Raw genomic sequence first — 25872 nt, forward strand, 5'->3', positions numbered from 1 at the left:
GCAGCGGAGGGTGTGGGGTGTCATTAATAACACACGGGCCCCATCTCCTAATTTGCTCAAATTACCTGCCCACACAGCGGGCCCCCTGCCAGCGCCGAGGTGTGAACACAACAGATCAAATACACCTGAAAATCAGCGTGCCCACCCACTCGGCAACGCCCACGCCAGCCTTTTATGGTGGTCTGTGTGTGTGTGTGTGTGTGTGTGTGTGTGTGTGTGTGTGTGTGTGTGTGTGTGTGTGTGTGTGTGTGTGTGTGTGTGGAGGGGTTACACGTTTATTCTTTCATGTCAGAGTGACGGCTAACGTGAGAAAATTGGAGAAAGAAACATTAAAGTGAGGAAAAAGAGTAAGTGAGACAGAGATGTGATACAAAGAGAGGGATCAGTTTGCAACTCAAGACCGACTCTTTCAGACCACCTCCCATATGGCACCGCGGGGGCGGCCATTTACCATCATCTGCCCTCCTCTTCTCCCGTCTTCCCTTTCCGTCCTCCTTCCCCTTCTGTCCTCCCGCCATCCTTCCCCTCCCACCCACGCTTTCAGGAACAGGGCGATGACAAATGTGACGGGGCGGCGATGCTTTGGTCACCGCAATAATCAGAGCAGAGTCACCGGCAGCACTGAACCACCTGTGACACACACACATACACATACACACACACACACACACACACGCGCACATAGAGACATAATCCAATGTGTGCACAGACACTGAAATTAAATCTGCCCCAGAGACACAAAAGGGGCCAGCAGAGTGTGTGTAGGTGTGTGTAGTGGGATGTCGTCTTTGAACCTCGGAGAGTGTGTGTAGCTGATATTGACGAGTCTCCAGGGAGACGAGGGAAGCTAAAAATCGTAGCTCTCATTTGTAAAAGTGGCCTCCAGAGAGAAAGAAGGAGAAGGAGAGGTGGAGATAAAGAAAGAGGGAAAGGTTTGAAAGAAAGAGAAGGGAGGAAGAAAGAACATAAAAGGAAAAAGAAATGAAAGGAGAAAAGAAAAGGAAATTAAGATAGGAGAGAAAGAAGGAAGAAAAGAAAGAAAGAAAGGAGGAAAGGGGAAAAAGAGAGGCGGAAAAGAAAGGAAAGGAAGGTAGAAATGAAAAATGAAGAAGGAAAGAATGAAAGAGACTGAAAGGAAGGTAAGAAAGAAAGAAAAGGAGAAGAAAAGAAATAAGGAAAGGCAGGTGCAAAAGAAAGAAAAGAAAAATAAAGAAGGAGAGGAAGAGAAGGAAAGGACAAAAGAGACTTGAAGGAAGGAAGGAGAGGAAAGGAAGGTGAGATGCAAAAGAAAGGAAAAAAGAGAGAAAGTAAGGAAGAAAGACAGAGATGCGAATGAACAAAAAGGGGAAAGAAGACAAAAAGACAGGAACGAACGAAGGAAAGAGAAACGGAAGGAAAGTAAGGTAGTCAAGAAAAGAGCAAATGATGGAAGGAAGAAGGAAAGGAAGAAAGCAAGGGAAGAAAGAAAAGAAGGAAACCGAAGGAGGGGTCGACAAGGAGAAAGAAAGAAAAGAGGGAAACAAGCATGAAGTGAAGTGAGATTAAGAACCAAAAAATTCGAGCTGACGTGAAAACAGTTGATTTCAACCCCTGTTTAGTATTAATAAGCAGCATATAAATTCTTAAAAAAGGTGTGCTTCTAACTCACTACGGTGGAATCATAAACAGATATTTGGACATTTTACGTTTTTCATTAACGTATTAGTGAACGATTATAACTCCTTTTATGAAGCATGATAAAAATCCATTTTTTTCTGGAGCTTTCAGTCAGATCTCATGGTCTTCATCAGCAGACAGCGTTTGCTCAGCGGTCATAGAGAGTGACGGAGACGAATTTATTCATAAATCTAATCAGAACTGGACTTACATGCAAGTATAACGAGTCGAAGCTCGCCACGCAACAAACAAAAAGCTCCCTGAATCAGAGTGATAGTTATTTAATACAGACAAGAAACAAATACTGTCAAATGTGTCATTTAAATCTACATTTTTAATGATTACAGTTGTGTATATTGTAACGTCAAACTGAGAAGTTGTTGACAAATACATGAAAAGACTTAACTGCATGAGGGTGTGTTAAAAAGTGTTGATATTCTGCTTAGAAATGCCAAACAAGGGGTTAAAATAAAGTGTTGCCGGCTGGGTTTACTGTCTTACAACTTTGCTGCAAATATTCAGAAGTTCTGCGTGACTCTCGCTGTGAAAAAACAGGAAAGTTTTGAAAAATTTCTGCTTGTGCAGCAATGTTACAAAACTGCAAAAATCCCCTACGTTACATTTCAGGTTGTTTTCAAAGCGCTCCTCTCTCTCCTGCCACTGAGGCTGGCATCTTTGGAGAACTTGTAGCTGCTGTGTTTTATGTTGATCCCCGAGCTGTTCCAGTTTACACATATTCAATCCAATCATGCCGCTCCGACAAGCAGCGCTGCGTGATCAAAGTCTATATACGTACGCGGCGTCTGATCCTCGCCGGAGCGGGCTTTCAGTCTGGAGTCGAATCCTGTCACTCACCCAGACAGCTGCCCTCTTACAGTCGTCTGTAGTTCATTTTGTTGTCGCAGTTAAAAGTTTTTTCCGTCAACTGTTGCGCCGCTCATTCTATTTTCTGTCTTTCCCCAAAGGAAATAGGTCTCTCTCTCTTTTCTCTCTTTTGGACGGAGACCAATAACAGGCGTTTTCCACTTCACTTCTCCTGATGCTGAATGAGCAAAGGAGGATCCCAGAGGAGCAGGAATATTTTATTAGAGTGATATTTTGAAAGTTCCTCTCCTCCTCTGTCTTTCTTCCTCTCCCGTGATGGAATTTTAGGATGCTGCAACAATTCTGTGTGTGAGAGAAAACAGCTCACGCAGAGCAAAGACAATTCAAAGTCACAGCTAAATGACAGGCTGGGAGCTCCGGCCTTTTGAATCGCATTGTTTTCTTTTTATTCCTGCTCGGGAGGAGGACTGGTGGAGGGAGGGGGGGGGGGGAGAAAAAAAAGCCCAAATGGGACAGAAAGCGCGCAGTTTGGTCTCGGGAGAATTACTCTCGGCACAAACAAAAATAGCAGTCATTTTTTGCTGACAAACACTTTTTAATGTGAGGGTGTTTTTTTGTGAAGTTGTTTTATTATTTATGACAAAGCTAGCATGTCAGGAGAGAAAAGGTGGAGTGTTGTGGCTTTGATTTACTGCAGCTTAAAGGTGGAGAGACAAGAATGAGGGATGTTCTTTTGCTTAATTGGGAGCTTTAGTTCAGAAGTGCATTCGAAAATATGTTCATTTAAGGAAATGTGCAGTCAAAGTCAGAGGTCCAGCCAGATTTCTCCTTAGTCATTAGTTCAAGATCCGCACATAAGAGAAATGACCATCTACTCGATTTTATTTAACAAAATGTAAATAACGTGGGCTTAAAGCAGAATGAAATAAAACATATTGTGAGAATAAAGTGCAATTAGTTAACATCAGTTTTCTGCATTCAGATGCCTTTTTACCAGCATTTGAACCTCTGAAACCTGAGAAAATGTTCTTTCAAAAACACGGGAAAAAACATAATGAGCAACGTGACGAGAAAAATCCTGCAAAAAAATAAAGGAAAAGGTGACAAGAAAATGATCTGAAAATTAGCTTAAGGGTTAGATATTACCAATATACAATGGAAAATGTCTAAGTATGCTGTTGAGTATGCTTGTTGCCCTCTTCCCATGTTTTTGAATCAAATCAAGCCAGTTTGCTCAAATTTTAAAGGGTTAAACCAGGGGCGTAACCTGGACCTCTGTTGGGGAAAGAAATTGCCTGAATTTTTCAACTCAACACTTAAGGAGGCTCAAGGAAACATATGTAGCTTTGGGAAAGCTCAAAAGAAAAAAAAGAGCGACCCCGTCCTCTGATAAATAAAGAACAGACCTATTCGTTTTTTGTTTTTTTTAAAAAAGGCCACATAATGCCAAGAACGAGGCAATGAAATAGTTACTGTTCTCAAAATATATTTTCTCACTCTACTGCACTTCAAAATAAAAGCTCTTTGCTGCATATTCACAGTACTTCAAAATAATGTGTGTTTTTCACAAACTTGACACGGTCACTAGTCACTTGTGGTCCATTAAAAATGGACCCGCGACCCACTTTTTGTCCGCAACCTACCAGTTGGGAACCGCTGGTCTAAATAATTTTTCCGGTGCCCGCAGACAAATTTATCTCTACATACTCTGCAGAATGTTACTTTCACATGAATACAGCATTACACACATGACTACACCTACACACACTTATGCACACAAAGCCAGACAGATACACACACACACGCCCTTTTCCTGCAGGACCCTGCAGATGCAGCAGAGTCGGTCTCTCTGGTAAACAAACAGAGCGAGGCTGCTGGGAGTCTTCACTGGGCCTCCAAATTACAGTCCGGTTAACCAAAGTCTCAGAGCCAGCCCCTTTACTGCTGCACACATACTGCGCACACACATACCCACAACACACAGGAGCACATGACCTGCGCACATTAAAGAGGCTCACTCTGAAAGCACACACACAATCTAATGGGAGCTGGTCTGTGCTGCAGTTTGAGCCGCGAGTAAAAGATTTTATAGACATAGGAGAGACTGAGAGGGAAGCAGGCCCTGAGGGCTGATCTTAATATTACCCGATCATCAGGCTCACAGTGTGAGGCAATTACTAATGAAAAAGAGTCCCTTGCAATGTAAACATGGGGTTAATGTTTACAGCTTTAACCTTTATTGTGATGTTAAGGTTTTCTTTGCTGGTAGAAGCTGCTGAAAGATGCTTGTGTGATTGTGGTTTTTAAAAGCGTGGAATATTTGCGCCTTGCAGGAAAGTTGTTAAAAGTTTGGTGGTGGACTTTTTTCTCTCAGTAAGAGGAGGCTTTTTTTTATTTGTCTGAAAATGCAACTACTGGGGACAGCTGTCAGTCCCCCGAGGACCACAGAACATATCAGAGTGATCTATGACGCCATAAAACCCAGTTAAAACATTTAAGATGATCAGTTCTCGCGAAAATTATTCGCCATAAATCCTGCGCTTCCAGAGTGACAGCATATTCCGAGCGGACAATTTAATTGTCAGCCCGAGACCACATCCCAACAACGCCGTTGCCAAAGAGGGGTTTTTTATGTGTCAACTTCTCGCTATAATGCAACACCCACAGAATTGATTGTGTTTGAAGGACAGCGTTTCACAACGTGATTGATGTCCCCCGTGGGAGCCAGCAGTCGAGGAGTCTCCTCGCTCAGGACTGCATTCAGGCGCTATAAAGCTGGCGTCATCCGAGTCTCAGCTTGGGGCAGAGCAGACATGAGAAGGCCCTGTCCTGGAATAACCGGCAACCTCTGAGTGGAAAATACAGGGTCGTAGGTCGCGTAATCACACAATAGTCATTTATTGTCTGTGAAATCCTGTTTTCCCGAAACTCTCCTGATGTTTTCTTTCATTGAAGCCGCTTTTCCGAAGATGACTGGAATTGATTTTGTCTGAAGACATCTCAGGCTGGAAGCTATGAAAGTGAACTCCGTCCACCCGTCCCTCCCTCCCCCCACCTTGTTGTGAGTCACTTCTGACCAGTAGCTTAATAGGCTCACTGTAATTACAGACTAAGGTTTTTCGGCAAAGAGTTTGCTGCATCAGCGGTGACACTCTCAAATTAATTTGTTAACTCATTCGGCACAACAGACGCTTCATGTAAGGCCTTCAAACATTTTCTCAGCATCTTCCCGGGGCCATTTTGAAATGGTCTGGAACCCGAGCTCGTGTGTTCTGTATGGCTCCGGGTTGCAGAGTTCATGCTCGGTGTTTTTGGAGCCGCTCCGAGCTGGACCGCGATCAGGAAGCAATCGTGAAAAAAAAAAAGAAAAGGAGAGCGAGATCCAAACCCTCGGAAGTTGAGTGCTCGATGCACGCCCAGTGCTGTGGCTGCACGCCGTGCCTGCCCAGGACTGTTTTTTCATTTCCTTATTATCTGATTGGCCGTTGTCTCGGTGCTGGACATGCCGGACTGACAGTTTTGACGTTGATTGCCCCCCAGGAATGAAGCAGCAAAGCAATGCCAGAACTTATTCGACACAGTAATATCCATGATACCCAGGCTGCAACGAAGGCCAAGCAAAACAGATAGTATATTTAACACATTTAAACACTCGGAGACAAAAAAATGCATATGGTACATTTCAAGGCGTGGGTTTATCCCGGCTCTGTTTATGTCTGTGTGCAATTGAGCATCCATGACAGACTTTTTTTCCCTTCGTCTGGCTCCTCTTTACATGTCCTTATATCGATTTGGACCCAGTGCACCTGGGCATCCCTTCACATACATCCTCACCTCCTTCCTCTCCCTCCAGCCGCCGTCCTGTCGTCCTCCAGTCCCAAAACAGGAGCAGTGGAAACGGGCGAGTGACAGCCGATAGCCCCCCTGCGAGTGCTAGTCTGGGCCGCTGCGTGTTTGCCTCTCGCCGTGTAGTCACTCTATCTATCTGGCCTGTGCCTCCCCGCCTCACATAAATCATCCTCGATCGCGCTGCACGAACAGGGGAGAACAGAGAGAAGTCTCCCCCTATAAATCTGGTATTAGTTTTACCTCGCATAATGAACACAGGGCTAAACGGTCCTGGATACATGAGAACAGCATGTCTTGCAGATGTACTATAAATATTTTGATACTAGCCGGCTAGTTTGCAGAGGGGAAGTAGACCAGTGAAATACACAGAGGAAGGGAAAAGTGTAAAGTGGAATGTTGGCCTAGCCCGAGTGTCTGTATTGTCTTTAGCACCTACAGAGGGTCTCGGTCCAAGAAAAACGCTCTTTACAGGGTTCCTGTTCCCAGCCGCGGTGCGGTACCACTCCTGGATACGCTGCGTTTCCTCCAGGCCAATCCTTCAAACTGGTCTCCGAGGAGGGGGCTCGTTGTTTGATTAATAGCACGATCAGACCTGATTGAGTGATAGATGCTTTGAAGGGGAAACCAGCACGCCTTTGGGGACGCTCCGGGGCTGAGTCTGGGAAAGGCAGCTTCGGGGAGGGTTTGATTGGTGGAAAGGCTGAATTGAAGCGAAGGACTAATAATAGCAGAAGTAATGACACAATGGCTGCACAGAGCGGGGCGGCCAAATATGCCTGATCACTGTGCAGGTATTTTGTTGCAGCAGAGTGTTAATGCACAAAATATTCCGTTTTTTGCACTTTCGATGAAAAAGAAATTCAAGATTCAAGAAGGTTTATCGTCCTTCCAAAACATGAGGTACATGAGAGGGATTGAAACTCAGTACTGAGGTCCCACTGATGCAGCAGTAAAATAGGACACAAGAATCTAAAACTAGTAGAAGCAACAGATAAATATAATGAAATAAAGCAGTAGAATCGGGAATAAGTGAGGATGCAAGTATGAATATTCATTGTCTTACTTTGCACTCAAAATAAGTACCGTCAGACCCGTCTTATTCTTGCCAGCATGCATATTTTAGTCATCAGAATTTGCACTGTATGTCAATTATATCAGATTTGGCTGTTCAATATGAATATTTAGCGATTAGTTTGCGGTTGTTTTTTTTTTTCAATGCAAAGTTTTGGAGTTTTAACGCAGTTCAGTGGGACATTCAGTGTGACAGCGGCATTCATGTGATACAGTAAACAAGCTCTAACAACAGATCACAAAGCAACACTTGATATCAAACAAAAGCCGGAGAGTATATTGTATTAAGTTGCTGTGAGCTGCAGATTCATCACTTCTAAGCAGAAGAGACAAGATAACACTGTCTCAGAGTCTTACAGCGCAGACGTCTCTCCCTCTGTGTCACTGCAGGACGCTGCAGCCTGTACCAAAGAGTAGCGTGACAGTCAGGAGCTCTCACTCTGCAGCAAAGTCTTGGGACCAAAACGTCCCACCGCACGGTAACCGACAAAACAAACAAACAGACTGCTCAACGTGAATCTATCTGAGTCGACTGAGGCGTCTCTCAGGGTGCAGCCCTAATCAGTCATTTTTAACTTACAGGCATGTGAACAGTATTTTCAATCAGCATACTGCCACGCCCCCGTACCTCTATATTATGAAATAAGTTTGCTTCACAGTCTATCATGCAGAAAGTGATGCTGTTTTCATGCAGGCTCAGGTCTCTGCTTCTGCGTATTTTAGGTGTTACAGACAGCATCATCACCACTGCATGTTTGATCTCTTTTTGGGTAAAGCGCAACAAAACTGATGTCGATCCAGGTTCTAAAGGGTTAATAGGCACCATTTTTAGTTTTGATTAAACGTTTGCTGAAGGCATTTTAAACAACGTTTTGTGTCGCAGTTTGTTATAAATAAATATCTAAATTTTGACAGAAATATTTCCATTGTTATAATAAATGTATATCGTTAACAAATATCTGTTATCAGTCTCATTAACTACTACTAATTAACTCATTAACTACTAATATCGGCCCTGAAAAAATGATATCAGTCGACCCCTATTCTGGAAAACGGTGGAATATTTGTGTGCGTTAATGTAGTCAATGTAAAGACAAAACCTAATGTACACACTCACATACATAAGTGGAAAAACTGAACTCCCTGTTTTTGGCATAAGTCTGGCCTCGGCCCCGGGCACTGTCACTCTCCCCCATCAAAGAACCACACACACACACACACACACACACACACACACACACAAAAACCCTACAGACACACTCCCCCACATGCGCGGCTGTAGCGCTGTGACAGCAGGTGGTGTGTGACACGTCAACATCTGAAGGTTCGCTGGCAGACGGAGAAAGAGTTCTCAGCTCCGTGTGCCCCAGTCGCTCTGATCTATCATTGGGACTCTTTAATGGCAGCCTTCGTCACATATTACCGCTTTATTTTCTCCTCTCCATCTCCCAGCCCACAGAAGTTCCTTTTTTGTTCCTATTTTTAAGTACAAGTGATCTCAATTAGGGACCTCCGTGAAGGCGGTAGGCGGCAGACAGTCAGAGCAATAAGAGCAGAGAGGAAATTGTCTTTATACCCCTCCTCCCTCCCTCCCTCCCTCCCTCTCTACCCTCCTGCCACAAGCAGTGAGCAGCCGCCCCCTCCATGTCTCCATCTCTTTCCATGCTGCTCGCTGCCATTTCAACAGCAGACTGAAATATCAGACTGTCTGTATCGCCGTTTCGCACTGAGAAATAAATACATTAAACTCTGTAGCCACTCCAGCAAACACAGAACTTGGATTACACACAGTGATAATGGTCTCTCGGGAACGCACGCACGCACACGCACACCGCAGAACGTGCCGACCTCGTCCTAACAGTTCACGGTGATGTCACGGTGCTCGGTGACAAACAGTCATTAAGGGCTTAGCTGTGATCAGTGCGTGGATGTGAGTCGGTGAGGTTGGTGAGGTCACTAGGAGTTAAGTTTCTGCCCGTCGTCATCCTCTTCTAGTGGCGAGCACGGTTCACTAATTGACTGCCTGGTTGGCCGGCTACCAGCCCGAGTCTAACTAGCAGGCTAGTTTTGTGGCCGTATTTCTGCTCTCCTGGTTGATTGGCTAGTGGACTGGATCTTTGGCCGCTCTGCTGCCGAGCCCGGTGGGCTCGCTGATTGGTTAGCTGGCAGGCCGGCTGGCTGGTGGCCTGCCAAACATGGAAACATCCCGTTAGAGCTGAAAGAGCCTGGGCCTCGTCACAGCCCTCCTCTAGAAAGCTATAATTAAGTGTCTTGAAAAATGCACCACTGTGAAATGGAGCCTTTATCCTGAGTCTTAAGTGGCTGTACTTTTCCTCTTGAATGATGAGAGTATGAGCTCGTGAAAGGGAGGAGAAAGAAGAGTGTTGCTCTCATGTGTTTGCATTAATAGGCAAATATATGTTTATTGTCAAATGTGAAAGCGTGTGCATGCAGTGCTGCTCCCAAAGGGGCAGTCAGGGGGGCCGCAGCCATCCTGATTGAGCTTTACGTTATCCGCATATTGGGCCGATGTAGTGCTTGCAGTATGAGTCACAACTTAAGTCAGAATGGTGTTTTTTTTGCATTTTATTGTCATATCTATCCATCAGAGATATGTAAAATCAGTAAACTTGTTTATCTCTGTTGTCATTTTTTAGCCACAAGTGTAATGTGTAAAGATATAGAGTTAAACAGGGTGTTCTGATCTCTCTGACGTTTCTGCTGTGCTTATTTTATGGTCTTTGTTGCTTTGTTACCGATAAACCAAATTCACCAGAACGGAAGCTGAGCGACGTACTGCTGTGGGCGAGGGCCACTAAAATGACCCACCCAAAAGATCATTATTCGTTTTAGTTTACTTTATTTATTTTCACATATATGTGTGTTAAAAAAAAGGCAGTAAGAAATTAAAAAGTAAAAAAAAATGTGCAGAATCCAAAACTGTCTTTTGAAGGTACCTCCCCAATGAAACAACAATAAACAGACATTAAAAAAAACACCAAGATAAAAACAAAGAGTCAATTATTTATCAAAGTTTCAAGATGAGGCAGTAACACAAAATTTATTGAAATGTACATATTACAAAAAAAGTTTATATATACAAGTTGAAGTGTACGGTATATTTGTAATGTTTTCACTGCTTTAGGTCACACGCTATCTGAGCGAGGCAACTCCCATGTTATGTGAAGTAAATTACGATTTTTGTCAATGGAGTCTGGTTGCTTCGAGATAACGGCTTCAGTTCCTCATCGGAAAGAGTTGCCTGACAGCAAGTACAGAAAATATCCTGAAGCTTACATTTAAACGGTTAAATTTGGCCTTTTTTAGGTGGCTAACCCCTAACCAATTGAGGCAACGTTTGCTCAGCACGGTTTTATTTTGTGCACGTGACGCGGCGGTTTTCTAGCCAGACGTTATTACAAACAAACATTGTAATTCGGTAATTAAGTTTGGGCTTTTGGTTTTGCCACTCCAATGTTTTCAGTGGCGCCCTCTGGCCACCATTATGAAATTTTCTGGAGGCGCCACTGCGTGCGTGTGAATGACACATAGACCTATAATCCTGGTTAACCCTTTAAACTGGGATCGACATCAGTTTTCTTAAGCACTTTCCAAAGCTATTTTACACTTTGGAACAAGAGAAAATGGTTGGAATAATTTCAAAAACCTGGAGTGAAAAGGCAATAAGCAAGTTGGCAAGAACTGTCCCACAGATTGCAAGAAATTAATAAAAGGTGACAAGAAAATGATATGAAAATTAGGTATAAAAAAGAAGCAGGGGCTGGGCTGGTTATTATTAAATTATATTAGAAAAATGTCCAGAAAATATTTATAATCATCATAATAATATATGTATTATATATTTATAATATATATTTATTTACTGTTTATTTTTGCTTATTTTCAGATAATTTGTTTAAAAAACTTTTTACTAATTTGATTTCTGGGCCATGTCTTACTCGTTACTCGTGAACTTCTCTTTTTATTGGCAGAAATCAAACCAATTTGCTGAAGTTTTAAAGGGTTAAACTGTTGCATGAGACTATTGATCTATTTTTTGCATTAGCTCTGTTTGTCATCTTTCCCAGCGAGGTATTAACACTAATTATCAGAAAAATAATTTTAAAATGTCAGAAAATTCAGCACTCAGGACATTTTCTGTTTGTTTTTGAATTTCTTTGCTTTTTTTCACGTAATTTTCTTAGAACTTTTTTTTACTGATTTCTTGATCATTTTTTGGCCTCGTCTTTTGTAGTTCTCCCCATGATATTGAAAGAAATCAAACCAATTTGCTTGGGTTTTTAAAGGGTTAAACTGTTGCATGAGACTATTGATGTATTTTTTAGCATTAGCTCTGTTTGTCCTGTCATCTTTTCCAACGAGGTGTTAATTCTGAGGATCTCCGCGTGTTTGTGTCTTTGTAAACCAGCAGGAGAGACGTATAGACGCTGACAGACGCACAGTTATAAAGAAAAAGACAAGGGAAGCGAGAGATTCTGCACGGTTCATTTGCTGACAGCATTAAAAGCGTGTGTGTACATATTAGCGGTTCGCACACTCTTTGTCATTCCAAGTGGGAACGAGAACAGAAACTTTTATTACGCGCTTGATATCTCGACAGGAAAATTAGCCAGAGAGTGTCAGCCGAGTTTGATTTTTATTGAAAACAAATAATTGAAACTGAGCGGCAGAAATACAATATTACCATAAATCATAAAACTGCACATCCTGCTCAATGTGGTATACTGTGGTTCTTCACTGTTAGTGACTTCTCCTACTGTGCAATGACTCGGAGCCAGTGTAACACAGTAGATGAATAATACCAGAGCTGAGAGAGACGATCCAGCTGTGCACCAGGCGAGCAGCAGCCGCTCTGAATGAACAGCTTTATGCTGGATTCATTACAACATGAGATTAAGTTTGTTAATACTGAGCGGGATGGGTCGAATATCAAAAAAAAAAGTTCAATACTGCGTGAAGTTTAATCAGAAGTTAATTTTTTGGCTGGGTTAAATCCAGGACAGTGAGGCGGAGAAGCATTTTTTGTTTTGTTTTGATTGAACGGCGTATTCTGGCACATTAACGCCTTCTCTAGTGTCTCCTTCACATCTCCGAGACTTCAAACGACACATTTCAAACGCAGAGGTCGCCCTACCTCTGAGTGACAGCGAGCCAGACAGCAGCAGGCCTCGCTGTGTGTGAATGCACGGTCGTATCCTGTAGGGAGCTGGAAGACAGATGCTGGACGTACAGCGCAGAGGCAAAGCGGAGTCAGATGGGACAAACACTCTTTGATGAGTTGAGCTTGTCATGGTTAAAGTCACGACTACACCGGGGCGGAGGTGGAGGGAGGGGGCGGCCGGGGCCTGGGACCAGGCTGGGAAAATCAAGAGGCTCTTCCTGCTGCTGCTGCGTCTGATGGGACAATAACAGGGTGCAGAAAATCCAAATTTAAGACTTGGCCAAAAAAAGGAGTGTGAAATTTCTTTAGTGTCTTTTTGGAATAAAAAGAAAAAACAGTTCAAATTTCACTTAAATAACGTAAAACACACATGCATTATAAATAATTAGGTTGATTAAATTGATGGCATGAAATTGACTTCATCCCTAACATTTCCTAAATTAAATTCCACTACAACATTAAGGATGTTTTCCACATTACCCCAAAATGTATTCAGCGGTGAAAAAATGATATTATCGGAGCTGAAACTTAACTCTGTTGGAATAACCGGCTCCACGGTTCCTGCAAGGCCGTGTTTATCACTATTACAGATTTAATTACTACTATTCGCATTTATCCATCCGTGAATTGTTAGTTGATCTTTGAGAATGTTGGACAATGTGAACCATATTTCTGGTGTTTGGGGCACACGGAGGGGAAGTGTAACTCAATCACTCTTTTTTTTTTCCTCTTTCCCTCCCTCGCCGTCCACATGACGAGGTGCCAGATGCATGTCAATGCTTTCAGACTTTATATATATCCCTCCCACATCCTCACACACACTAACAGACATTCATGCATGTGCACACCCACGTACTTATGAAACACAAGAAGTCAAGTTATTTCAGGCTTTAGGCTTTTTCTCTCTCAGCACAGAACCCTTATTATAGAAATGCATAAGACTGAGCTAAACAGCATATAAAAAACAAGCTGCAAAAGCTGCGACAGGACCCAAATAACCTGACAGCTGTGCCTCCCAGAGGTCCCTTTTATTTTGAAACAGGCCTGAAGTATCAAAGGCCTTTGTCTTAAAGACTCGCTGCAATAAAAGCCTCTTTGGGAGCCACGGAAAAGGGAACACAGAGTGGCAAATACGCATGCTGCTGTGTGATGTGGCACTCAGAAAAAGAGTCATAGGGAGACTGATGGGTGATCAGGGCGGAGGGTGGGGTGGGTGATGAGAGCCGGCTGAGATATGAGTCTCACAGAGGGTAGATGATGCCCTCTACAGTAGACACGGGAGGGGCAGGCAGAGCAGCACACACTCTGAAATATCACACTTTTAAGCTCTAAAAAATAATTTATTTCTTTGATTTGAGCTAATTTTGCTTACAGCGAAAATGTGTAATTATCAGGATGTCGTTTATGTTTTCTTCAAAATAAGATTTCACCTAAATATGTGATTTCTTTTTGATTTTTTTGTGTGACTTGCTTTGTTATGTTATTATATGCAAGTTAAGTATTTTGTATCTTTCACATTGCAGCAGTGGACTTAAATACTTTATTTTTAGTTTTTTTTTTTGTTTTTACTTATTTAGTTATGAGTACCAATACCACAATGTCAAAGTCCTCAAAATGGTATAATTAAAAATGCTTTAGCACTCATAAAGGGGGAGAAAAAAGTTATTGTGACTGTTGTACCATTATATATCATGTTATTTTAATATTTTTACACGTGGGCATCATTTTAAGGTTGAAGCAAGTATAGAATTAGCTCATTTTAACTGCTTAATATTGTTTTGGGCAGTTAAATCTATAACAATGTATTATATTTTATAAAATCCTGGTTTGTTTTGTGTGGGAAATCTTGTTCTGCAAAGTCACTAAATCTATCAGATAAATGTGGAATGGAGTACAAAAATACTTCAGCACTCACAAAGCAGAAAAAGGTTTCTGTGAGTGTTATGCCATAATGTATTATATTATTTTAATATTATTAACATATGCATTTATGTGTAAGTATATTCCTATTATGTAAGCTGGTCTCATTCTAACTGCTTTATGTTGTTTTTTTGCAGTTAAATCTATAACAATGCATCATATTTTATTAAATCACGGTGTGTTTTGTGTGTTAAATATAGGTTTTTTCTGCAAACAAACTAAAGCTTAACAATAAATGTAGTCGATTACAATACCATAATTCCCTCTGAAATGTACTGAGATACAAATATAAAGTTGCATAAAATGGCAACACACAAGTAAAGTACCTCAAATTTGTACCTAAGTGCATGAACAGTGAGTGAGTTGTGCGTAATTACGCACGGCTGAAATCATCCAGAAGTGTATCTTTGGGCGCTGTTATATTTAGTTTACATTTCATTGTGAATTGTAGCTGTAAAATATTTCTCACAAGTTGTGAGACACGAGAGATTTTGAACTAATTTTCTCAGTAGACCCTTCGGTTTACGAGCAACGGCCGCACGAGTGCACAGACATAAATTAAAGCCCCGCGCGCTGCAGAATACCTGTACACCTGCACAACAGCTCTCCCCTGCGACCGAGTGAAACTCTACTCCTGCGCCTCTCTACCTGACTCACCGCTCTCCGGTGACTCACTCACTCCCGCCGCATGGAGTGTAACTCACTTCTCAGCCGGACTCGGCTCTCTGAACGCTGCTCCTGAGCCGCGTATTGTCAGGACACGGCGGTAACACAACACGGGCTGATTAACGGGACTGATGCGTGTTAACTGACTGGAAATGACCGGAGTCAGGAGCGCGCGGACGGGGCAGCGCAGCGGTAACATGTCGGTATGTACGGCGGGGGGGCTGTGTGTGAAACTCTTATCTGTGAGAGCGAGAAAAAGGCGTGAAACGTCGCTCCGCGTGAAGGTATAGAGCGTCCGGTGGTCTGTATAGGCGTGATAGATTATGGCAGAGGGAATGGATCTGACTCCAGACACCACGTGTTGGAGTCGCATCAGCGCAATAATTGCTGGGCGCTCGAGCTATATAAACCACAAAAACCCTGCGCACGGGAAACCCCGGCCTCCAAACACTAACCACATTTACGGCTACAAAAACGGGATTCTATTTTCCGCCTCCTTCATCTCACCGGCGACGATTTTCTTTCTCTTTTTTCAACCTTTTTAACCCTATAAACAAACCCAGCGCGAGACTTTACGGAAAATGTGTACACTTTTGACGCGTCGCGAGGTTATAAATAGCTCTGTTAAGTATTGTTAAAGCTTCTCCCTTTGACTTTGAAAACTTTTGTGTGTGTGTGTGTGTGTGTGTGTTCATCGCCTGCGGGCTTTCAGAGAGCCTTTCAGTTTGGCACAAAGACTTCAATGACGCACCTGGAGCAGCGCTTTGACTTCTCGCTAAAAGAAGACAGACAAAAACTGAGAGCATCTGGGTTGTTCCTTTTTGCTTTTTTTGTAATTGTATAGGCGATTACGCGCCCGGACATTTATTTGATGTTATTTATATCCACACACGAGCAACTCCGCCTGCGTTATGGCGCATGGACGCTTCCCCCGAGAAGTTTGAAAAAAGAGCTTGTCATTTAAAACATCATCAAGTTTTCAGGGGTTGTTTTTCTTCGCCGGAGAAGTATATTTTCTGTCGTTTGAAGGCGCCCACTAAAGTTTGTAGTGGAGAGGGTTTTGAAACGCGGTGTGCGCTCCCGAAGTTTCCATTGGCAGGCGCGCTGAGGTTCAGCGAGCAGCGGCGCACACTCCAGAGTTTCTCCCCGAGAGTGTGTGAGAGAGAAAGAAAAGAAAAGAAAGAGAGGAGCTGCAGAGCGCTTGGTGCCTTCTCTTTTTTTGATAATCAACGCTGTTGTGATGCGAATTCCCGTAGATCCCAGCGCCAGTCGGAGGTTCAGTCCGCCGTCCAACAGCCTCCAGCCGGTCCCAGGGAAGATGAACGATGTGAGCTCTCCAGCCGGGCAGCCGGACGCAGCGGCGGCGGTGCCAAGACTGCGTCCCCACGAAAACCGCAGCATGGCCGAGATCATCGCAGACCACCCGGCCGAGCTGGTCCGCACCGACAGCCCCAACTTTCTGTGCTCGGTCTTGCCCTCCCACTGGCGGTGCAACAAGACGCTGCCAGTCGCCTTTAAGGTGAGTCTCAGTGATGTGAAATTAAAAGGAGCGTAAACCACAGTGTGATTCCGCGTGCGCTGGAAGACAAACACCCGCTAAATTAAGCCAAAAATAGATTTTAGAAAACAGTAAATGCATGATTTTTTTAAATTCAAAACTCCCATATGAAACGTGATGAATTTAACGCTGTTGGATGCCGATGTTTTGTGTTGTGTAGCCTCTTCCCTCGTGTCTCATTTGATTTTTTATCACCTCGATTTTCTGAACAACATGTTGTTAGAGCAATTAACAAAAAATGTAGTGTAGTTATATGTTCAGAAAATGAATTACAAAATGAAAAAGCGTGAAGGAAAGGTGGTGCTTAAACGGCCAAAAAAGTATTAAAGGTTTGGTGAAATGGATGTAGATTGAAAAGAGGGAAAGAAATCACATGCTGTTATTGTTTTGTTTTTACATTTCGTAAACAAACAAATAACATATAATTAATTTACTATGAATAACTGTAATTGTTATGGTTCAGTTAATTATCAAAGCTTTGTTTCCATTGTAATTAATTACAGTTTTCCATAATATGCAATTATTTTCATTATGTTTAAAAAAAAAACAGTACATGTCACATATGGGTTACAACCACATTGTAACCTACTATTACTACTATTTTAATGATTATACAATAAATTATTGTAATTATGTTGAGGTTTAATGAGCGAACAAGCACAGACAGAAAAATTTCAACATGCAGCACAGACTAATTGTTTATACATTTAAGGCCTCTCGAGGCGTTTTTGAAGCCTTGACAATTTTTTTTTCTCCCATGATATTTTACAGGAAAGGTCCTATTAATTACTCGACAGACATTATTTAGAGGACGGATCAAAGACGCACCAAAGTGGAAATTTGTAGCTGTAGCGCTGGCTCCAAATCAGATGTGACACACTTTAAAATATATCTGTTATTTAACCGTTCTTATTACTACGGCTCTGTAATTATTGCTGCTCTGTAGGCCCGCTCGTGCTCTTTTATCTGCATCCAGGAATCTAAACGATAACACAAGTCTTCTCGCCGCTTTTTGTTTTTAAAGGCTGCGTTCAAGGAGTGAAATTAAATCCATTCATCAACACAATTGGAAGGAAGATGGTATGATGTAAAACAAGTCTGTCACATTAGATGAATTCTTTTGTCAGAGAAGCCGGGGTTTGATTCCACTCTTGTTTTGGCTTTTAAACTGAAGCAGTTCTTTTATTATTATTACTTTTTTATAATCAAATTTTTCTAATTTTCTTTAACCATGAACAGAAGGAGAGATGTGGCACACTGAGTTTTTATTTCACCAATTTTGAGTCACTGCACAAGGGAGCAAAATGCAAACTCTCTGCTGATTTTCTGCTCTTTGACCTTTCTTCCCCAACAGGTGGTCGCCCTTGGAGACATACCAGACGGGACCGTTGTCACAGTAATGGCAGGCAACGACGAGAACTACTCCGCCGAGCTGCGGAACGCCTCAGGTGTGATGAAGAACCAAGTGGCTCGCTTCAACGACCTTCGCTTTGTGGGCCGCAGTGGCCGAGGTGAGGCCCCGAAACACCCCGTTCACTTTACACTGCTACAACTCAGAAGGAGCTATTAGGTTCAGTGGTGTGGATTAGTGGTCACATTCCCTTCATGGCGACCACATAATGATCTCTAACTCCGGGCTCAAATCCCACCGCCCGTCTCCTAAAGTCTGAGTGGTGAATCGTGTTGCTTTAAAATGAGGGCCTTTGGTTTATTTTTGATCTTTTAACCCAGGTGGCACAGAAAGGCTTTGTCAAAACCACTGTTTCCTGCTTTTATTTTCAGATTGACAGAGATAAGATGTGTGTCAGTCAGCTGCAAGAGACAGTGTCAATCTGATAACAAGTCCCTTTTTTTTTAATCCCTTCCGTAACGTTCACCTGACGTGACCCAGCTCAGGCTTATAAACATGTTGGGTGGTGCTGCAGCCCTGCAGCTGATTGCTCTGCACATATCCTCAGGCAGAGGCGCACTCCTTTTGGGTCAAATGGCATTCCCAGAATATTTGGCATCACTAAAGCCACTCTTTGCATCATTTACGGCCTTGTTACTGAATCGTCTTATTTGAGATTTGGAGCAGAGGATGCGCCTCTCGAAATTTACTGGAAGCATTTTCTGGGAGGCTTTTCTTTTCTGCACGTCTCACAGAAAAGCGTTGTCAGCAGTCACTTTTCTTCTCCGTTAAAGCTGTTAAAAAAAGGGAAGAAGCGGTCGAAAGGGATGAGGGGTGACAGTATACAGAGAGCAGATGGTACTTGTTGCCACAGACACCTCGCGTGCGTCCCCTCAGATGTGACACAGAATCTTGTCACAGGAAGTGACATAGGAGCCAGGGGAGATCAGACTACGAGGTGTCTGAAATGAATACCCGAGATAAGTACAAGCAGAGCGAACTGATAGGATGTTAGATAGCTAAAAGTCGTGCACACAGAGGTGGGCAGAGCCGGCAGAGATGGATTGATAGTCGCGGGGCTGAAACGGCGCGATGACAGCAAGGATGGACAGGAGAGAGAGTAATCGGATACTTTTGATAACGTCATTAGAGTTAATAGTATAGCAGTGCTGCTGCCTTGACAGTAAGAATTAGATCAGATGATGACAGGGAGGTGACGCACCCAGCTGTGTTTCCATCAAAGGCTTTCAGTATAGTACCTTTGGAACCAAAAGTATCACCTATGAACGTGAACCTGGACCCGAGATCCGTGCAGCGTCTCCCCTGCAGACAGCACTCTTACATGTTTTTAAATCTCGGGTTTATGCATTGACTCCTTGTCTGCCATGAGCACGAGTTTAGTGCCGCCAAAGTGCACTGAAACAAATCTCAGAAACGTTTTTTTCTCCATGTGAGTATCAGATTATATGCAGTTCACATAATCTAGTATATATTTTTTAAACACTGAAGATCCACTCATTACTAAAAGTGTATGTCATTTAAGAGAGACAATAAAAGACGGAGTGGTCAAAGTTGTCATTTTGAAATTAACTCCAATGTTAACTTCAAATTTTGGCGATTTAACAGTATGGTCATTTCACAGGGGGTCCCTTGACCTCTGACCTCAACATATCTGAATGAAAATGGGTTCTGTGGGTACCTACATGTCTCCCCTTTACAGACAAGCCCAGTTTTTGCTAGTCCATGTAGTTTTTTGTTGTCATTTAATCCTTAATCAAGACAATCTCATAAGAATTGCTTTATCTTTTTAATATGGACTTCAAAACTGTTTTGTCATGCAAAATAATGGGATTGAAAACGTGATTAAAAAATGTGATTAACCGCAATTAACTACTCAAATTCTGCCATTAATCACAATTTAAAAAATGAATCCTTTGACAGCCCTAATCTCCATGTAAGATAGGTTGATGAATTCACGTCATCAACTCATGCATTCAATATCACGAGTAAACGTTCCACCTTAAAAGTTGCTGCCAGTTGGCCCAGTGAATTAAGCTATTTTAAGCTGCTGCTGAAACATCTTTTTATTTTTAGTTATAGTTTACTAAAGTATGAAAACCAGCTGCAGCTCTGCCCTGAGTGTTGACACACTGCAGCGTTTCTAGCTCCACCTTTTAGATCTGTGTGTTTGGTAGCCGAGCAGAGAGGAGACAGAAAACGTAGACGCTTCCAAAAGTACTAAAGGTACCACACACAACTTTTCACAATGGAAACACAAATAAATGCGTACTGAGCTGAGCTGAACTGAAGTGAACCGACCTGCTTGTGTAAACGCCCCATAGGTGTCTCACTCGATCAGAGATCACCCACATGCAGCTCAGATCAGGTATTTGGAACACCTGTTGCATCTGTGCTCTGCTATCTCCCCGAATCACCTCCTATGAAAGGCATGTTTACAGAGTCAGAGTGCAGAGCAGGAGAGGGGAGGACATGCACGGGTAGGTGTCTGCGCCTGAATGGACAGCTGCTCAGATGAGTCGCTGCAGCAACCTGCCCCCCACTTCCTGTTTCCCGTACGTAGCCACGGCTACGTGACGCGCCTGCATACCTCAGACGTTACTGCTGCTGCTGACTTGCACTCTGATTCATAGCGTTCGTGTTGCGTGCACATGGGAGCGCACACACTCAACCCCAAGGCAGCAACTGCTGGGGATTATCGAGAAAGGAAGTGACTATTAAAATGCCTCTCGCCCACTCACACTGCGTTCGACAGGGAGAAAGTCTGGATAACAAGATACTGGCTCCTCCAGTCAGTCTTCCATTTAGGCTCTGCCAAAAAACCCTAAATAGACCCTCTCAAACAGCCAATGTTGCCTGTCGTTAATCCTCTCAAAGTTTTTTCCCGGTTTGTATTGGCTTTTATGTGATCACAGCCACACTTGTGACTCGGGGATGGTTTAGAGATGAATGCAGGTCATTGTCTCTGCAGATAGTGTGTCATTTGATGTTGTTTGATGTCACCACAGGCAAGAGCTTCACGCTGACAATCACAGTATTCACCAACCCACCACAAGTGGCCACTTACCACCGAGCCATAAAGGTCACCGTGGACGGACCGCGTGAGCCCAGGAGTGAGTACAAAGGCACGCACACGCAGCACGGCATGGGAATATGTTAACACACACGCAGAAAACTACATGATTTCATTTGCTTTTATGAGTGCACCAGCAATTTTGTGATGGACTGAATAACGTGGGGGATTCACAAGGAAAAGATTGGTCAAAGTTGGAGAACGAGAGGTCATAATATCCTGAATTTAGTCCCTAAGTGCCCTCAAGCACTGGCTCCTAGATTTCCCATAATGCAACTCAATTGTACCTTTCAATTAGACACAACTACAACTATGCAGAACTCCCTCCAGAGCCACAAAAGACATATTGTGACAGTTTTTACAGGCTGAGTAGTACATCTCATATAAACTAAGGCTGCATCCACACTAATACATTTTCATTTTTAAATGCTTACATTTACATCGCTGCTGACCATTTTTTGTTTGAATACCTTCGGGGGGTTTTAGTCTGGAGGGTGGAAACGATGGAAACTGGGACTTTTGGAAACAGTCACGCAGACAATGTGTAAAGCCAAAACATTACAGCAACAAACGATACCTTTTCCCATCGCCATGGCTCCCTCCAGCAATGGATAATGCTCCCAGTACCGCTCTGATATGTCTACGAATTGGCTTCAAAATGACTTCCGATCTGTTTTCTGCCGCCTTGATTGCTTTATGCTCGTATGTTACTTTCAGTAATTGTGCCACCTTGTTGTAGGTCCAAGCAAATACGTTTCTGGTCATTTTTTCGCCATCTCCGAAGTTCTTACTGTAATTAAACAAACAACTGAAGAGTAAACAAACAACAGTACGAGCACACACAGTGTACATGAAGAGTCATATGATTTACATTGTGAGGCGTGTTAGCACAGACGGAGATTACTTCTGAAACTGTTAAAACCGCTTGGGAGATCGGAAATTGTTTTCTTTTTAAAATGCAGTTTTAAAGGAACGGCATGAAAGACTTAGGGGGATTTCAACCAGCGAAAACGTCTCCTGGTTTCTTCAGGAGGTTTTTACTGGGAGCCAGATTATCTGCGGAGGTCTCTTCCTCTCCTAAAACAAACAGAGCTGTTGATTTAAACCATTAAAAACACTTAATAAAGTAGTTTCATATTAAATATTAGTGTTTCTCCCACGCTGTTGGGCATTGTGGAGACGGGCTTAAGCCCGGCATCTGTGTGCTCACCTTTTTTCTCTGATAACTTAAGATCCAGACGTTCAGGAGGTTATTAAGTGCGAGCCGTATTATTCAGAGGTCTCCTCCTCTTCAAAACAAACAGACCAGGTGATTTAAACCAGTACAACCACTAAAAACCAGTCTAACATTAAAAACCAAAAATGCTACACACTGCAGCTAAAAAATATAATCGTATTGCTGTTGATGTGGCCAAACCTCAGAATCAGTGCACTGCTCCTTTAACCAAGCTGTGGGCGTGGACGACTGCGCGCTCAGCCAATGGCAGCAAATGCCGAGCTAAAATGGTGACAGGCTAATAAAACAAGTTAATTAACAGCAAAAAAAAGGTTTTTACTGGAAAAGGTTGTGATTGTGTTAATGAGCAATCAACAGACTTTTAATTAAGTTGACCTCCGAGGAAAGCCGCTCAGCCTCCCATGTGACGGTTTGAGAGCAAAGAAATAAAAAAGTGAGGCAGAATATTCCTGAGAGGGTACACTGGGTAGCAGAATGCTAGCATCAGCTCCTTTTAATGGGCCATATAAAAACAACTGAGGAGGAAAAAAACTTTACTATAGCCGTCAGTGCCAACTGGTCTGGCATGCAGCTGTTTCCCCAACCCTCCTCCCTATTCATAAAAAAAAAACATATTCTCATCTCATGGCGTCTCAATGAACAATATCACATCGCAAACAACCCGCCCACCATTGCCCCGTCCATATGGCACCACGGCGCACAGAGACACAGAGACACAGAGGAGCCGGGAGACAGTAGGATTAGTACCACCATCAGTCTCCGAAGTAGGAAAACCTGCCCGCGGTGCCAAAAAATGCCTCAGACGCTCGACATTCAGCGTTCATCAACACGCACCCCTCGAAACAAAGGCACATGCTTGTCGTCAAAACGCACATGTACTCGCAATCACACCCACTTCTTTCCCTCCGCCTCCTCCTCCTCCTCCTCCTCCTCCTCCTCGCTCTCAAGCCATCTTGTTTGATCAAAAGCATTTCCTGTGCATCTGCTGTCCCCCGTCAGATGACTTTCAAACAAGTCCTGTTATTTGGTGGCGAGCAGATGGGAGCTGGAGCAGAAATTGTTTAGAAAAGCCCCCGGTTTGGTCTCTACAAAGTCGTGTCCAGAGAGCTTTCCACATTGTGAAGTGAATCTGAGTGACTAAACTGCAGCTTTACCTGATTCCAGGTGAGGGGATCGTGGCGTTTTGAAGAGGCTTTACACTTCCAGCCATTGTTCCCTTCTATTTTCTCAATTTGCGGTGCGAGCCTGCATGTTCTAACTTCAGTCTCAGGACAGTAATTTAAGCCATAAAGAGTATGTCATCATACGTAACCCCTGAACTTCTTTGCTTTGCTGTTAAGTGGTCAGAATTGCAGTGGCGGTGTAATTTACCCAGAAACTACAGCCAGAACACGTCTCCCTCTCAGGGTCATTAAGCCGAGGTCGGAGGGTGGCAAAACACACATGTGCCCTCTCAACCGCACCTCCCCTCCTCCAGGTTTTCAGCACGGAGAGCCTCGGAGCTGAGAGCACCGGCTGTCTCCGAAACTGTGATTCTATCTGTGAACGCTTCATTGACACATGCGTGGGGGGGGCTTTGTCGGCCATTACAGCTCTATTTTGTGTTAAACGAGTGGGTAATTAGGAGGCCTGTGGTACACCGGGCCCCTACAGGGAGGGGTCCACACAGAGACATGCGGAGAAAGAACAGTAGGCTGTCTTAAGTCTGACATACACTGGCACTCTGTGGTCCTTCTCTGTCAAAAAAACACACACTGAGTATGTTTACATGCACAAAATAATCCACTTTTTGCCCGAAAAAGACAATATTCCTACTAAGCTGTTTACATGTCTAATAAACATGAATATTCCACAAATATTCCTGTTTACACGCAGCCGTGCATACTTTGATTAATGTGTCCAAACATGTCATTTATCACATCAAAATAATGAAAGCTGCAGCCGCTTGTCATTTTGTTTCTTTGCATCAAAACTTTTTCGGCAAACTTGTTGGGCTCTTTCTTCTGTCACCTTCTAGAAAAAGGCATTGCTGTGATATTTGCGCGTATTCAAAAACATGTTGATATCTTAGTCTTTCATAATGTTTAAAAAACAGCTGTGTTTCTTCTTCCGACCAGAAATTTGGGATTTTCTGTCACATGCATCTTTACCCCAAAGCTTTGCAAACTGTGGGCAAGCTGGTTTGTGTACAACGTATCCATGACAACACACAGAGCCGACTGTAAACAGACAAAAGGCAGTGTGTCACAAACTGCAGTATAACTGAAAATTGGAATTGACTGCTGCTTAATACTACTACTACCATTAACAATAGTAATAATAATAACAATTTTAAAAACTTCATTTACATATCACTTTCTTTACATGGTTCCAAAGTGCTTTTCAGAAAAGCAGCAGATGAAAACAAGGCAGCAATAAAACAAGAACAAAAATAAAATGCAAACATCACAGTGATCATAAATAAACACTTGGGAATAAAGTAAAGTTTAAAAAGGAGCTGTTAAAAGTAAGTCTTTGCAAACCTTAACAAGGGCCGTCTCTGTGCTATGGTGGAATCAAAAAACAGGCTGAAAACTGCAAAAAATGTTCTTACTATTTATATGAAAGATTAATTAGGATGAAATAACCTTCACCAGCACCTTAGATAAAAATCAAAGTTTAGAGGTTGGTTGATAATTACTGAGTAAAAGAGGTTCCAGATAAGTTTTTTTTAGTAGTGGTTGATTAAAATCATGTTAAAAATCATTTTGGGGGCGCCCTGTAGCTCACCTGGTAGAGTGGGCGCCCCATGTACAAGGGCCTGGCCACAGCGGCTGCGGGTTCAACTCCGACCTGTGGCCCTTTGCTACATGTCATCCCCTGTATCCCCTTTGACGCTCAATCTGTCCTGTCAATAAAGGCAAAAGCCAACAAGTAGATAAATAAGTAATAATAATCTTAAACATAAATAAAAAAATAAAACTGTTTGGAAATATGCCAGAGGTCATCCAACTGTTAATAATAGATAAAATAGTGCACTTAAGACCAGTGTTATACGGAAATATCCGACACGACTTAATCAGAAAATGCCAAATGTGGAAAACAGTCTGATTTGGAAACTTCAAACAAAATATGCTGCCTATATATAACCTGCACAAAATTCATAATATTGTCGTTTTCAGAATAATGGGGTAATATTGGTGTGCATGTAACCGTAGCCAGTGGTGTTTCTGGAAAATAAGCTGACAATAACACAAGACTTCAATGTGGGCTGAAAAGGCTAAAATTAGCAACCATTCTCCATGCTTTAATTAACACTTTTTTTCTGTTATTGTCAGTTTTTTCTCCCTGTTAATGCCTGGATGTGGGCGTCTCATTCAGGAAGGACATTTTGTCGGCGTGTTTGATGAGCCTTATGGCAGCCATATGAGTCTTTCTGAGGGATGTC

At 42.8% G+C, this 25872-nt stretch overlaps 1 protein-coding gene across 6 annotated transcripts in view; it reads left to right on the forward strand.

Annotated features, from left to right (window-relative positions):
• Positions 1 to 25872, forward strand: part of runx2b (RUNX family transcription factor 2b) — a 68521-nt gene that overhangs the window by 18635 nt on the left and 24014 nt on the right. For 4 of the 6 annotated variants that reach the window (XM_088089297.1, XM_042503362.2, XM_088089296.1 and 1 more), the window contains exons 3-5: positions 16426 to 16688; positions 18082 to 18238; positions 21144 to 21248. In XM_088089297.1, coding sequence (XP_087945423.1) covers positions 16488 to 16688; positions 18082 to 18238; positions 21144 to 21248 — 463 coding nt within the window. In that variant the 5' untranslated portion in view covers positions 16426 to 16487. The other 2 variants (XM_042503361.2, XM_088089298.1) reach the window with 2 other exon arrangements.

Source organism: Plectropomus leopardus, chromosome 16 (assembly GCF_026936395.1).
Source record: "Plectropomus leopardus strain MGB_pleo_1.0 chromosome 16, ASM2693639v1, whole genome shotgun sequence".
Classification (NCBI taxonomy): domain Eukaryota; kingdom Metazoa; phylum Chordata; class Actinopteri; order Perciformes; family Serranidae; genus Plectropomus; species Plectropomus leopardus.